The sequence below is a fragment of the Caloenas nicobarica genome, chromosome 3, assembly GCF_036013445.1.
Source record: "Caloenas nicobarica isolate bCalNic1 chromosome 3, bCalNic1.hap1, whole genome shotgun sequence".
Classification (NCBI taxonomy): Eukaryota; Metazoa; Chordata; class Aves; order Columbiformes; family Columbidae; genus Caloenas; species Caloenas nicobarica.
Window position 1 is genome coordinate 1,296,099 of NC_088247.1, and position 14,997 is coordinate 1,311,095.

Consider the following 14,997-nt stretch of genomic DNA (forward strand, 5'->3'; position numbering starts at 1 on the left):
TATCATCCAGAGCTTATAAGCACAGAATCATTTTGGTTGGAAAAACTCCTCAAGGTCATGGAGTCCAACCATAACCCATCCCTGGCACTGCCCCATGTCCCTGAGAACCTCATGTCCGTCTGTCCAACCCCTCCAGGGGTGGTGACTCCAGCACTGCCCTGGGCAGCCTGTTCCAATGCCCCACAGCCCTTTGGGGGAGAAATTGTTCCTCAGATCCAACCTCAACCTCCCCTGGTGCAACTTGAGGCCGTTTCCTCTGGTCCTGGCGCTTGTTCCTGGGGAGCAGAGCCCGACCCCCCCTGGCTCCAAGCTCCTTTCAGGCAGGTCAGAGATCAGAAGGTCTCCCCTCAGCTCCTGTTCTCCAGCTGAACCCCCAGCTCCCTCAGCCGCTCCCATCACCCTTGTGCTCCAGCCCCTTCCCCAGCTCCGTTCCTTTCTCTCAACTCGCTCCAGCACCTCAAGGCCTTTCTTGGCGTGAGGGGCCCAGAACTGCCCCAGGATTGGAGGTTTGGCCTCCCCAGTGCCCAGCACAGGACGGTCACTGCCCCGGGCCTGCTGGCCGCACCAGTGCTGGTACCAGCCAGGATGCTGGTGGCCTCTTGGCCACCTGGGCACACGCTGGCTTGCTCCCAGTTCTGGTGGGCTCTTCAGAAACAGCTTCCTGCAGACAAGGGACAGATGGACACGCCAAAGAGTTCATCACTGTCAGTCCCAACATCCACTGCCCTGTTACCGTGGCACAGAGGGGCAGCTCCCCAGGAGCCTTAGCTCCAGGCACAGTGATTAATGTGCCAATTAGTTACTCTCCTTCATTTTGGCACACATCCTGCTCGTCCCACAAGACACCCCAAACTTCTAGACTTGAATGTACCCACGTTGGTATAATGCAGGAAACTAATTAGAGCAACGATTTAGGTGGCGAAGACCTGCACCTTAGGGCAGCAGAAACCAGGCAGAGGAAACACAAGGCAATATCCATTCTTTAAACCTCGTTTTTTGTGGATAGCTTACCTACAAAAGCTACTCGGAACAAAACGAAAACACACAAACCTCCTTGGATTTAATGCATTGTGAGCAGTCGAACTGTTGCCACGTGACATGTTTTTGAGCAATTACAGCTCAAAATCACGCAAGTCTTGGAAAGCTCTCCTCCTCCTCCTCCACAGTGCCTGGAGACAGACACCCACCTCCAGCCAGCGTTGCAGAGACCGAGTTCCAAGGTTTCGGGCACGTAGCAGAGCTGCGGGCACCCCTCGCACCCCTTGGTGGGCACTACTGCACCCCAGGCACGTTACTGGTTTATTCAGCCTCTGCTGAAGCCGAGGGGCGGCCGCGGTCGGTACTTACCACCTGGCTGATGTCGTATCCCCAGGGCAGGAAGAGAATCCCTGTGTTATACTTCTCCCAGTGGGAGAGGATGAATGAAAACAAGACCACCCATAAGAGGAGGTAGAGAACGAAGACGCTGACGCCCGTGGAGCCCCGTCCGAAGGTGGAGTAAACCGTCACGACAAAGTACACGCAGGCCCAGCTGTCAAGGCCGTGGTCAAAGAGCTCTCCCAGGGGTGTGCTGGAGTTGGTCCGGCGAGCCTGTTTCCCATCCACGCCATCTGCAAAGAGAAAAAAGAGAAACAGGGGGTTTCACTGGATACCCCCACGCAGAGCAAGGGGCCAGTTTGCACTGATGAAGGGTGCAGCCAGTGAACAGCACCTTTTACCACCTCTGTCCTCTAACGGGGATGGCACTTCCCAGCCCTTGCTCTACTTGAAGCTGAAAAATGCAATGAAGTCTGATGAGATTATATTTATTTAAAATAGACTAAAGACAGCATTTCACAATTCATCTTCAAGTGAGCTCCAGCATCCTCCTTTCACATCAGCTGCTCTGGTACAACGTCCTTCTATCTACATTGCAAAGTAGCTCCCAGAAACTGCTCCAGCAGCTTGAGCAGTATTGGATTAGTGGGTAGCAGAAGCCCAGAATCAGAGATTTCTCAGCAGGCTCAGACATGAGGTGCAGCCGCAGCATGAACAGACAACAGACACAAACCCCTTCGATCAGCTAAAGTCTTACCTAACGTGTAGGCCATGAAGTTGAGGAGACCCACAACGATCCACACTCCGCTCGGAACGTGCCGGTGATCAGGAGCTGTGGAGATCAGAAAGACCCTAGTCAGGACAGCTCAGTACGGGCTTTCCATGGGCTTATTTTGGCACAAGAGGCACAGCAACACGGACCAGAGCTCACCAAGACAAAGCGCCTACACAACTCAGTGAAACTGAGACGTTAGCTTTCCAGGACAGGACGGCAGAGATGTTCCACAAGAGAATGTGAAACCCGGTCACCGAGGACTTCACTTTCCAGGACATACTTGTCCTCTGGAACAGAGCTCCTCCCTAAGAACATCTCCAGCTCCTCCAGCACGGTTTCAGCACAGCCAGCTTAGCTGTCTGCAACTCGGGGAGCCCAAAGGTGCATTTGGAAATAGAAGGAAGAGGCACAGCTTGTTGGCAGCAGCCTCACAGGAGGCCCATGGAGATCTACGGGGAACAGCGATTCTGTGAAATCACAGAATCACAGAACACCAGGTTGGAAGGGACCTCAAGGATCATCTGGTTCAACCTTTCTTGGTAAAGCCTGGTCTAGCCAAGCTGGCCCAGCACCCTGTCCAGCTGAATCTTCAAAGTATCCAATGCTGGGGAACCCACCACTTCCCTGGGGAGATTATTCCAACGGCTGATTGTTCTCAGTGTGAAAATGTCACCTCCTATTTCCTTACAGCAGCACGACGGTGCCTTTCCAGTGACAAATGGAGGGCGTCACCTCTACAAAACCATCCAAGGAGGAGGGAAGGCACAAGCTTCTGCAGGCCAGCAAGGTGAAAAGTTGTCTTTCCAAACAGGACATGCGTAACATGTATGAAAAAGGGTCCCAAAGCACAGCCCAAGTTTCTGGACATCTGATGTCCTGGGGATTCTCCCACTGAGCTTCCTGCCCTGCGCTGCCACTCTCAGCTTTTCTTCCTTCAGCTCATGGGCCAAGACCCAGCTTAAATCTTAGCTAACAGCCACTGATGCCACCCGAGCTTTTGAAAGCCTGGCGTATTAAAAACCAATCCTTGTCTGCCTACCGATAACGGCAACCCCAAGAAACCGGGATTTCTCCCACTTAACTGTATTTTGAACATAGGCCCAGTTTTACAAGAACTAGATGTCTGAGCAACCTGAACTAAACGTGGCAGGGGCAGAAAGAGGAAAATATAGAGAGGAAGCTATTGATAAGTGATGGATAGTTATCATGCTGTATTAATCTTTTTCCTGGGACACCGCCATGAGGAAGGGGACACAACTGAACCCTGGGATTCATGAACAGACGAACACAAGTCCTGTCAAAAAGTTTAAAGCTGTGCACATCCTTATGCAGAACGGTGAAACCGAGAAGGAGGATTTTTGCCTTTGTTAGTCCGAATGTGGTGCTGGCAGGTTTTTTGCAAGAGGGCAATTAGCTGGGATGCAAAGAACAAGGCTCCGCCTGCTGACTGCAGGGAAGCAGAGTTTCCCACATAACCCCATCAGATTTTAAAACACGGGCACTGGGTTCTTGTCTGCTCTGTAGGCAGAGCCGACTCCTACTCAAGATTTCAGCCGTTTCCTCCTCCCTCGTATTTGGACAAGTCCTTATTGTGAAGCCCAGCGAGTTCAGCCCCTCCTCTGGCACTGCCACCTGCCTCTGGGAAGGCCCAGACTAAAATCTTATCAATAAGCACCAGAAATCACAGCAGAGGAGGTGACAGATGTCACCACTCCGATGCTTCGCATCCAAACACGAACAGGCAGCCTTACCAGAAGCATAAAAGTCAGGGTCGAAGTATGCCATGAGGAAGAAGTTGAAGACAAGCAGCAGGAAGCCAGAAAACGTTATCAAATTTGGGGCCAGCCAGGTAGGGAAGATCTATGGGAGAGCAGCAAAAGAACACAGGAACTCGTTAAAATGTGTAATAAGGGCCACGTGCTGGTCGCAGCCACGGCAGAGACCTGGTTACAGCCGTCTGGGCGTCAGACAACATGGGGCGGCAGGAAGCTTTAGGCCAGGATGCAGTGAGCTCGGGGCGGGCTGCAGGCTGGAAGGCAGCAGCCTCTGTCATTAGTCACACCACAAACGAAGCAGGGCTTTTCAGCTGACAGTTTTGTAGAGAAGATTTTGTGGTGCCGGGAGTTTTGCTGTCCCACTCGGGGCAGGGCGAGCTCTCACCTTCACTACTGTGTTCCAGAAGGGATGCATGACGTACAGAGACAGGGGGTTGCTGTCCACGGCGCTGTACTGCAAACGACAAGGGAAAAAAAACCAAAAAACAACAGTTAGGGTCCCAGCAACATTTGCAAAAAGCCGGAGATCCTAAATATTGAGCTTTCCGTGAGGACACCTGCTACTGGAGTCCTGGCGTTGCAAGAATCACAGAATGTCAGGGACTGGAAGGGACCTCGAAAGCTCATCCAGTCCAATCCCCCCGCCGGAGCAGGAACACCCAGATGAGGTTACACAGGAAGGTGTCCAGGCGGGTTGGAATGTCTGCAGAGAAGGAGACTCCACAACCTCCCTGGGCAGCCTGGGCCAGGCTCTGGCACCCTCACACTCCGCTCAGGGATGGAGTCTCACCAGGGACGGTGTTAAACAACCCAAAAAGCACTAGGAGCTCCAGCGACACAAGAAGAACGAGCAGCATGCCCATTGCAGTGGTTCTTGGAAGGTGGGGAGAGACTTGAGGACACAGTTCCGCAGCCAGCGCTCCCCGCAGAGCCCCACATCCCGAAGGCCACACCGCTGGCCTGGTGGCACTCTGCACAAGCCAGAGAAGTGACAGCCCTAAGCACCATGGAACCGACCCACCAAGGACTCAAGCAGGGTCCTGCTTGAGCAACGTGTTGCTCGAGCAACGTGTAGAGTCCTGCCCCACAAGATGAGCAGGGTGAGGGACCTTCTCAGCTCAGCACCCAAAGGTGCTCCAGGATGGCGAGGAGCTCCTTCGGTGGGGTGCTCACCACGGGAGGCTGTTCTGTGGCAGATGGTGCTCACGGGGAGCTTCACGGGACACATTCCTGCGCTGGCAGCTCTGAGCGACCCAGACACAACCAGTGAGGGAGCCCAGAGGTCCTGCAAAGAGCTGGTGGGCTTCAGTTGAGGCGTGAGCCCATTGAGATGGCACCTGTCGCTGACTGACCCATCTCTAGTCACTTGGAAGAGACTTTCTCATTCCAGAAAGAAACCAGATATTTATGAGCAAGGTCTTCAACCACCTCCCTTGTCCTGCAGATGCTCCAAAACACCACACACACCACCACGCAGCCCCAGGTATCTCCAAATCCCACATATCCCAACGCAGTTTCAGGCACGGAGGGTCTTTGGGCACTAAGAAGAGATACATAGGCCCCGGTTTCCCAGTGCAGCCCCGCAGGTGACTTGGGCTGGTTTGTGGGGACAGAGATCAGGGCCAGCAAGGGAGCAAAGCGATCGGAGCCGAACAGGCAACGGGTTTCACTGTTTGCAGGTAGGATCCACATCATTTTTTAATTCTTCAGTCCAGAGTAGAGCAGTTTGAAGCAGCTGCCTGCTGACTTGGTGAAGGATCAGCATCTTGCTCTGCGTCCAGCTTGGTGAGCTGGAGTCTGTGTTTCCAAAGGGGGAGGATTGGTGGTGAACACGAGGAGGCCCGTGGGTGCCCACACGGGACAGGGTCAGAGGGCTCATCAGAAAGGCTCCTCTCGTCAAGGAGCTGGGATTTCTGCAGAGGCAGCTGCTGCCCTTGGGAAATGGGGAGGAAGAGCTCTTACCCCTCACCCCAATGCTTTTAGATCACAGAGAGATTGGAGAAATTAAAAGAAAAAAAAAAAAAAAACCTAGATAAATCATGAAATAGTTTCTAGATAGAAAGTTAAAGTTTGACATCCTTTGGCTCTCAAGAGCACCATGAACTGTTATCTGCCCTCCAGCTCATGGCCCCTTCCTAGCAAAGATCACCTTGGCCAAAGTCCTCATCCCCAGGTAACGCATTGATAAGAATTCCAAGAAAAACTTCATAGGTTACAGAACTGCTCAGCTCACGTGCCCGGTGCCAAGCAGGGCCACTCCCAGCACCCACCCAGCCCGGACGATGAACCCGGGGCTGGATCAACACCCACTGAGTCCCAGCACCGGCGTCTGCCACATCCCATGCCAGCCTAACCGCAGGGCTGAGGCTGGGAGCAGCGTTACGGAGAACAAATCACAACCTTACCCCTCCTGCACCGCCACGGACACAACTGTGCACCCCTCAAGATAAGGAGGGTTTGGTTGGTAAGGGAAACCCATCAGCAGAGAGCAGCTGCGGGTCCCATCCCATGGCCTTGAACGAGCCACCGCCTCTGCACCCACAGCTTGCTCCTCTCTCTGTGCTCTTCTCCTCGGCTGGAAACCCTGGAAGCGAAGGGGACAGCCTGCCCATTTCAAAATCTGGGAAGAAAGAGGTGGGAATCGTAGAATCATAGAACAGTTTGGGTGGGAAGTGACCTTCAAAGCCCATCTAGTCCAACCCCCTGCCATGAGCAGGGACATCTTCACCCAGATGACATAAAAGTGGGGGGAGCTGTCGACACTCTGGAGGGCAGAGAGGCCCTGAAGAGCGATCAGAACAAATTGGAGAACCGGGCAATCACCAACTGCATGAAGTTCAACAAGAGCAAGCGCGGGATTTTGTGCCTGGGACACGGCAACCCCGGCTGTACAAACAGACTGGGGGATGAGTTGCTGGAGAGCAGCTCTGCAGAGTTCTGGTCGATGGCCAGTTGAACATGACCCACCAGTGCCCCTGGAGCCAAGAGGGACCCGTGTCCTGGTGCACCCAGCACAGCACGGCCAGCCGGGCAGGGAGGGGATGGTCCCGCTCTGCTCTGCGCTGGGGCGGCCTCACCTGGAGCATTCACTGTGTGCAGGGCTGGGGACACAGGAGAAAAGGAGATAAAGCTACTGGAGAGTGTCCAGAAGAGCCTACGAAGCTGGTGAAGGGTTTGGAGGGGAAGCCGTGTGAGGAGCGGCTGAAGTCCCTGGGTTTGTTCAGCTGGAGCAGAGCAGACTGAGGGCAGAGCTCATGGGGCTGCAGCTTCAGCAGGGGAGCAGGAGGGGCAGGGCTGAGCTCTTCTCTCTGTGACAGGGACAGAACCCAGGGAATGGCAGCAAGATGTGCCAGGGAGGGTCAGCCGGACATGAGGAAAAGGTTCTTCACCCAGAGGTGCTGGACACTGGAACAGGCTCCCCAGGGAGGTGTCACGGCCCCAACCTGACAGTGTTCAAGAAGAGACTGGACAACGTCCTCAGACACACGGTGTGACCTGTGGGGTGTCCTGTGCAGGGACAGGAGTTGGGCTCCATGATCCTGTGGGTCCTTCCAGCTCAGGACATTCTGTGATTCTGTAAGATCAGGTTGCTCAGAGCCCTGTCCAGCCTGGCCTGGGATGTCTCCAGGGATGGTTCATCCACCACCTCTCTGGCCAACCTGGGCCAGGCTCTCTCCACCCTCAGCACAAACAATTTCTGCCTCATGTCTGGCCTGAATCTCCCCTGTTTTAGTCTAAAAGCGTTGTTGTTGTTGGCTCATGTCCAATCTCTCACTACAACACCCCAAGTCCTTCTCCTGGGGCTGCTCTCCATCCCTCCAGCCCCAGCCTGGACTGATACCGGGGTTGCCCCAACCCGGGGGCAGGACCTTGCACTTGGCCTTGTTGAACCTCATGATGTTCACATGGCCCCACTTCTCCAGCTTGTCCAGGTCCCTCTGGATGGATCCCGTCCCTCAGGTGCATCACCTGCACCACTCACCTTGGTGTCACCTGCAACCTTGCTGAGGGTGCACTTGATCCCACTGCATCATTGATGAAGATGTTAGATAGCGCTGGGGAAGGGCAAAGCAACACCCCACAAGACAGTTGCCAGTGCAAGGAAGGGGCACCGGGTCTCACCGGGCTCTGACACACAGGCGAAGAGCTCACAGCATTTGTTCCCCAGTGAATCCATTTGTGGCCAGCGTGTCTGTACCTCCAGCAGCCCCTCCCCGTGACGGATCGGTCCGTCTCGCTGCGGCTCCCATCCCCACGCCACCAAGCCCGTAGGAGCTGCAGAGCAAGTGGCAACAAAACCTCCAGCTCGATGCCGTGCCGAGGCGACGTTTAAGCCTCGAGGAATTTCCATCCCAGCTTAAAGCAGTTTCAGAGGACAGAATTCCAAACGCTTTACAAGATAATAGGATTTAAACCACTGGTTAGGCAAGGAGGAGAGTTGGAGGCTGATTAAATCTTGTTATCCTCAAAACAGCCTGGATCAAGAAAACAGACACAGCATTTGGAGCAAGGCAGGGGAATTGCTCTGGAGTCTCTCTGCTCATGATCATAGGTACCTTGGGGAAGTTTCCCCAGCCCCACATCCCTGGAAGCTTCCCCCTCTCCCCACCGTCTGGGGGTAATAGTCAAAAAGCAGCTTTTCCCCATGGTCACACATGTTCCCACCTTGCTCACAGAACTCAAAGACCTTGGAACGAGATGTTTCTCAGGGGAGAAAGCAGCTGTTTGCAGAGCTTTGCTGGTACAATCACCCCGGCCCCAGTCTGTCTCCTGGAGGGAGGCAGGCAGGTGGGAGCTCTGCCCGCTCAGGGGACATCAACAGAGCAAAGGGACCAAGCTGGGGCCGGGCTGGTGTCACCCTAAGGGACAGCGCTCCCGGGCAGCCAGGACAAGGCCACCCCCAGCACACCAGCGACCTGCCAGGCACCTCCTGCAGCACAAGTGTGATGGGAGCGGCTGGGGGACCTGGGTGTTCAGCTGGAGAACAGGAGCTGAGGGGAGACCTTCTGATCTCTGACCTGCCTGAAAGGAGCTTGGAGCCAGGGGGGGTCGGGCTCTGCTCCCCAGGAACAAGCGCCAGGAGCAGAGGAAACGGCCTCGAGTTGCGCCAGGGGAGTTGAGGTTGGATGTGGGGAACAATTTCTTCCCCAAAGGGATGTCGGGCATTGGAACAGGCTGCCCAGGGCAGTGCTGGAGTCACCATCCCTGGAGGGGTTGGACAGATGTGGGCATGAGGTTCTCAGGGACAGCGGGCAGTGCCAGGGGTGGGTTAATGGTTGGACTCTGTGATCTCGAGGGACTTTTCCAACCAAAATGATTCTATGATCTGCCTGTTCACACACACTTGCATGTCAGAGCAAAGCCGAGGAAACAGCCCAACTGTCACCAAGAGCACCAGGCTGAGGCCTGGGGCTCGTACCCCCGGCCCAAACTCGCTGCTGTTGCTCTGATGAAACACTCCCGAGGCCACAAACCCCGTGGTGTTTAACTCACCACACACGGCACCGCCTCCAGCATTCACCCACCTCATCCTCACTGCAAATTAGCATCACCTTTTCCATTTGGATCCCTATGCACTGGTCTAGTGACTCACATACGTGACTATTATCCTTCTCCAAGTCATTATTCTATTGCAGTCCATGACTACCAGCAGCTAGGAGTCCTGATTTCTCCGTCATTTCCAGGGAGATAAGGTCAAACAAAAAGTGCTAATGCACAGAAGGAGTTTTTTACGCCCCAGAAGCTCCTTCTCAAGGCAGACAGACATTTGTAAAGGAACCTTGCTCTAAAATAGCACCGTGCATGTGGACGTTGCTTCTCCTTATGATCGCAGGAAAGAGCCAGCCCAGCCCAGACAGTCCCCTCGGGATTTGGTTTTAAACTTCTTAAGAAAAGAACAGAGCGAATGGCTCATACGGCTTAAAAACAACATTAATCATGCAACCAGGACATCTCCGGAAGATCCAATTATGCGTGCAAGGAAGAAAAGCAACACAGATTTACAGCCCAGATTCTACCAACAGCCATCCTGTCCAGAAAAACAATATCGCTTTTAAGTAATCTGGTCACCAGGAGCCAGTGGCAGATCAAACATTGTCACCCGGGTGTCACACCCAAATGGATCCAGGGTGGGCTGGGGAGGACAGAGGTGGTGGCACAGCTGGGGACAGCAACCAAAGATGCCTTTGGACACCCTATTTTGCTTGTGGACACCCCGGCAAGCTCCACGAGCCCGTCTCTCACCGCCTGCACCGGCAGCGGGAGCAGAGGGAGCCTCAGCACAGCAGCTCCAGCACGTCCATACGGCTGTTTCCTATAAATCTCCTTAAGCACGGTGAGGGCACAAGGCTAAGAACCTTCTCCCAGCAGGCTCGAGATAAGTCAGGAGGCAGCGAACTCAACAAACCCCCGTCCACGTAGCTGAGCAGAGCCGTGCCAGTGCAAACAAGGCACACTTGCACTATGCCCACGCTCCGCTGATGAAGAAGCCACATCGGGCTTTAATGGTACTTATTAACTCCAGGCCTGTTTGTCTTTTCTAAGGTCATTTATTGGCTGGCACAAGAAGGGAGCACGTTGGCAGCGGTAAAGCCGCAGGCACCGCAGGAGCCGCGGGGTCAGGCTCCCGTCTGCTCCTGTTCTTCACCATGCAGCTTTTAGACATTTAGCAATTATAGATGCTTCAAAACACAGCACGCGGGAGGCCTGGCAGGGTCAGAGCCCCTGTCCTCCAAGAGGAGACACCGCACTGAGCACAAGTCCCCTTCCTGCTCCCCAGGCCCCACAGGGTGTGCAAATTCATTTGGAAAATCAGATTTCTGCCCTGCCAATGTTCTCATGTGTTCAGACCCTCGGCTCTCGCTGGCACCAGCTGGGGGTCGTTCCTGCCTTCTGCAAACACGGACGTGGGGTCACCCCTCCAGTAAAGCTCATGGATGATGAGTGTCAAAGAGAGGCCCGCTCTGCCTTCAAATAATAGAATCGTTTTGGCTGGAGAAGACCTTTAAGATCATCGAGCAGCCATTAGCCCACCCCTGGCACTGCTCCATGTCCCTGAGAACCTCATCTCCGTCTGTCCAGCCCCTCCAGGGATGGTGACTCCAGCACTGCCCTGGGCAGCCTGTTCCAATGCCCCACAGCCCTTTGGGGAAGAAATTGTTCCCCGCAGTTCCGGGGGCACAGGAGGTGTTTGGGACCACAGACGTGGTGACTGAGGAGTGTGCAGAAATGGCCCCGCTCCAGGAGGAGGAATCGGCTACAGGGAGAGCAGTGCTCATGGGGACAACAGCTTGACCTCAGAGCTGAGGTAGCACAGAGGAATAAAACAAGGACGCTTGGATGCAAAGCACCAGCAAACAGTCCAGGCAGAGCTGACACGCAGCATGTTTGCAAACAGCCTGACCCAGCCCCTCCATGGGCCAGATTTGCTCTGCAGCACAGCTGCTCATAAAAGAATCATTGAGTAGTTTGGGTTCGAAGGGCCCTTCCCAGCTCCCCCAGTGCCCCCCCTGCCATGGGCAGGGACATCTGCACCAGCTCAGGTTGCTCAGAGCCCCGTCCAGCCTGGCCTGGGATGTCTCCAGGGATGCTTCATCCACCACCTCTCTGGCCAACCTGGGCCAGGCTCTCATCACCCTTCATTAGAAACAATTTCTTTCTCCTGTCTGGCCTGAATTTCCCTCCTTTAGTTTCAAACTATCACCCCTTGTCCTATCACAACAGGCCCAGCTAAACAGTCTGTCCCCATCTTTCTTATGGACCCCTTTTAAGCGCTGAAAGGCTGCAATAAGGTCTCCTCGGAGCTTCTCTTCTCCAGGCTGAACACCCCAACTCTCAGCCTGTCCTCCCAGCAGAGCTGCTCCAAGGACCTGCCTGTGGTCACCCCAGGAATCCACCTCACAAAGACCCACCTGACAGGGAGCCCACGCTCGAGTCGATCCTTGGCTGCCCGAGCTGCTCTGCGCCGGCACCTGAACGAGCGGCCGACCCCACCATCCTGCTCCTGATCCCAACCCCGTCCCGTCATCGTGCTGGTGGGGGAAAATCATTTCCCTGTGAATACGCAATGTGGAGTAACACTTGATGTTGACGGCAGGCTCCAGCAAGCAGCCTGCCAGCTCTGGCTGCATCCAGGAGCTCGCTCTCTGTTTGGGAGCATTAAATAGCCACGAATATGGGTCACCACCGCTTCTGCTACAGTTCGAGGTGATTGGCTGCAGAACGGACGCACAGACGGTGAGTACAGGAGTGGGAAAGACGAACCTTCAGGAACCCGAGGCAGGGATGTGGTTAGAGGACCAGCAGCGAGCTGCGGAGTGCGAAACGAGGGATCAGAGCAACCACTCTGGGGAGGAAGAAGAGGCAGGAGCCAAAATGCACAAACAGGAAACCTGTTACAGTAACACTGTGACAGCCAAAACACTTTCCTGCTGTTTTGGACTGCAAAAAAAAGGGCTAGAGTACCTGATGGGGGGGTCATAGGGGTTTTGTGATCCTGCTCCTGGTGCCCAAGGAGAACAGAAGGCAGCAGGGCGAGAGGGCAGGAGCCACTTGCCATCCCTGGGCACACTTCAACACCCATGCTGTGCTCCCCCCAAGGGCATTCAGTCCTTTGGGATACCTTTGTATCCCAAAACTCTATTTCTGCTGGTGATTTGGCCTCTCCAGGTGTTGCGAGCCACCAGGGAGCTGCAGACACTCGCACCACCGCAGCTCCACTCTCCTCTCCAGAGAACGTGATCATGGCAGAACTGGGTCGACTCCAGCACAGAGCTGGGTTTGATGCCAAGCCACCAACCAGGGGAACACACGAGTCAGTACAAGAGAAGAGAATTCACTACAATCCCTAGAAAAAAAATAAATCAACTTGAACTTTTAAGTATACCTATTGAAGGAAAACACAAGCCCACGCACATCAGGAGCTGACTGCAGACGAACAAGGTGCTGCTGGGAAGGAGGGGGAAAACGACCTTCAGGTTTCAACAGAATCTACGTGACAGGCACAAACAAAACAGTTTTTTTCCAAAGCACCTAACCCTCTATAGCATATCACCCTCTGCCTCTCCATGTTCCTCACCCTGCCTCATCTGCAAAGAGGAAATTCACAATTAACAGAAAGTTGTGTTGCTTTGCAAGCCCTGACACCCTGAATTGTGCAAGACTTGAAGCACAGCACATCAGGTCAATTATACGAGCCCTGGTAACGTGGCCATCTCCCGAGCCAGCTACGGAAAGCGATACTTCGATTTCCACAACGCACTCTGGTTCTCTTCCAAACAGTCCCAACAGCCAAATACTTGCTGCTAATTAGCACAGAGTAACTTTTATGATGAAGTTCATTGTAGCCAAGACTCAACACGCACCAATAGACATGGCAGTAGACTGTCAGCGCAATTAACGAGACCCAAGACAGACTGACAAGCAGCCTGCAGTATTTTTAAGCGACTGCTTCGCGTACCTTGCGACCCCGGGCGAGCACTGGAGGCAGAGCCGTGGCCCGGCATCCCCCGCACCTTTGCCTCTCCAACGGAGCTCGGGAGGCTCCTCCAGCTCGTGGAAAGGGCCCAAACGGCCAAATATCCCCGCACGCTTATCGGTGTCACCCACCTCAGCTGCTCCTTCCTTTCCACATCCCTGCGCTCATTCGTTTGGGCACCAGCTCTGTGCCAACGGTGCCAATGGAGATGGGGGAGCCCAGCAGTGCCGGAGCGCTCTACAGAAGGCGTGGGACACGTATACAACCATCGCAGCAGGCTCCAAAGAGGAAGGTACGTGCAAAGATCTATCAGATATCCAAAGCAAAAACACAGAGTAAATAACAGACTTTTTTCTTTTCAAAGGGAACCTGGAGAGCAAAAGGCTGCTGAGCAGCTCCACCTTCCCAGCGCTCCATTGCACGCACACCCATGAGAGAGGCACCTGGTTTCAGCAGATGGGACAGGAACCTTCTGCTTCAGGTGGGGCCAAGGATGCCGAGAGATGTTGTGTCCTTCACCTGCACGGCAAGAGAAGAGCTGGGAGGGTTCCCGCTGTGGGACAGGACAAGGAACCCGCAGCCTGTGCCCATCGCACATGCGAGCTGCCCAATTCACACCTTGAAGGATAAGGACTGCAAAAATAACCCAGAGAAACAGAGTGCAGAGCCAAACAGCTCCCCTCCCCAGAAGGAAGGGGCAGACAGGGGGTTTGCAGCAGCACAAGCATCACCCCACGAGCATTGAAAGAGCGCCCGGAGAAGAGCAGCCCTGGCCCGACAGCCGTGCCACTGCACCCGCTGTTTGCAGCCAAGTCCCCAAGAGAGTCACCTTCTCACACCAAAACCCACAGAGGTTTGAGCTTCCTCCCAGGAAACCCCGCAGGACCCACTGTGGAGTGAAACAGCAGTAGGTTCCCGACCACAAAAGGCTTCATCGCCACTGTGTGGCTAAAAACAGAGAGTCTGGGAATCCTCCACCAAAATACGGTTCAGTATCTCTGATACCCCATAGAGCAAAGGTCACTGCTCAGGGACCAGACCTGTGGCAGCAGCAAACAGCACCCTGAGATCCAGCAGCAATTTCACGATTGTTCGAGATGATGAGATGTAAACGCGCACAGATTAGGTCCTGGGAGTGGAACTAGCTCATCACTCATCAAAACCTTACAACACATGTCAGAAGTGTCCCTGGAAAGCAAGATAAATCCCTTACCCTCGTCTCACTGCTTAGCACACACACAAGTTCAGCCAAAGCTCATGAGCCAGATTGTTTCCAGTTCATTATAAGCGCTGCTGCTGTCTCCTCCAACCACGGCAGCTTTTGCAATGGACACACTAAGCTGGGCAGAGGTTCAAACCCCTGCATTTCACTGCAGAATGGGAGAAGAAAGAAGAAAAAACACCTCTGACTTTTGCAGCTGCTCATGTTAAGTGTCACGAAGTCCAGGAGGACTTGTGGAGTTCCTCGGAGCATCCTCTGCAACACAGCGCGGCCGAGCAGCACCTTGGGAAGCTGTGGCTGTTGAAAGGCTCAGAGCAATTAAAAGAGTCCTCAGGTAAGGAGTTAAGTGATTCAGGAACAGGGCTCAATGGCTTCTCCTCCTTCACACCCTACCTGCTCAGGACTCTGCAGGAGAAGACAAGCTGTTATTCTG

The 14,997-nt window shown here is 54.3% G+C and overlaps 1 protein-coding gene across 1 annotated transcript in view; it reads right to left on the reverse strand.

The window, feature by feature from the left end:
- The window catches only part of SELENOI (selenoprotein I), a 29,700-nt gene that overhangs the window by 7,652 nt on the left and 7,051 nt on the right, over nucleotides 1-14,997 (reverse strand). The window contains exons 2-5 of the mRNA XM_065631235.1: nucleotides 4,253-4,321; nucleotides 3,844-3,952; nucleotides 2,075-2,149; nucleotides 1,348-1,610 (exon numbers count right to left, since the gene is read on the reverse strand). Of these exons, the coding sequence (XP_065487307.1) occupies nucleotides 1,348-1,610; nucleotides 2,075-2,149; nucleotides 3,844-3,952; nucleotides 4,253-4,321 (516 nt within the window). The remainder of the gene's footprint in view (nucleotides 1-1,347; nucleotides 1,611-2,074; nucleotides 2,150-3,843; nucleotides 3,953-4,252; nucleotides 4,322-14,997) is intronic.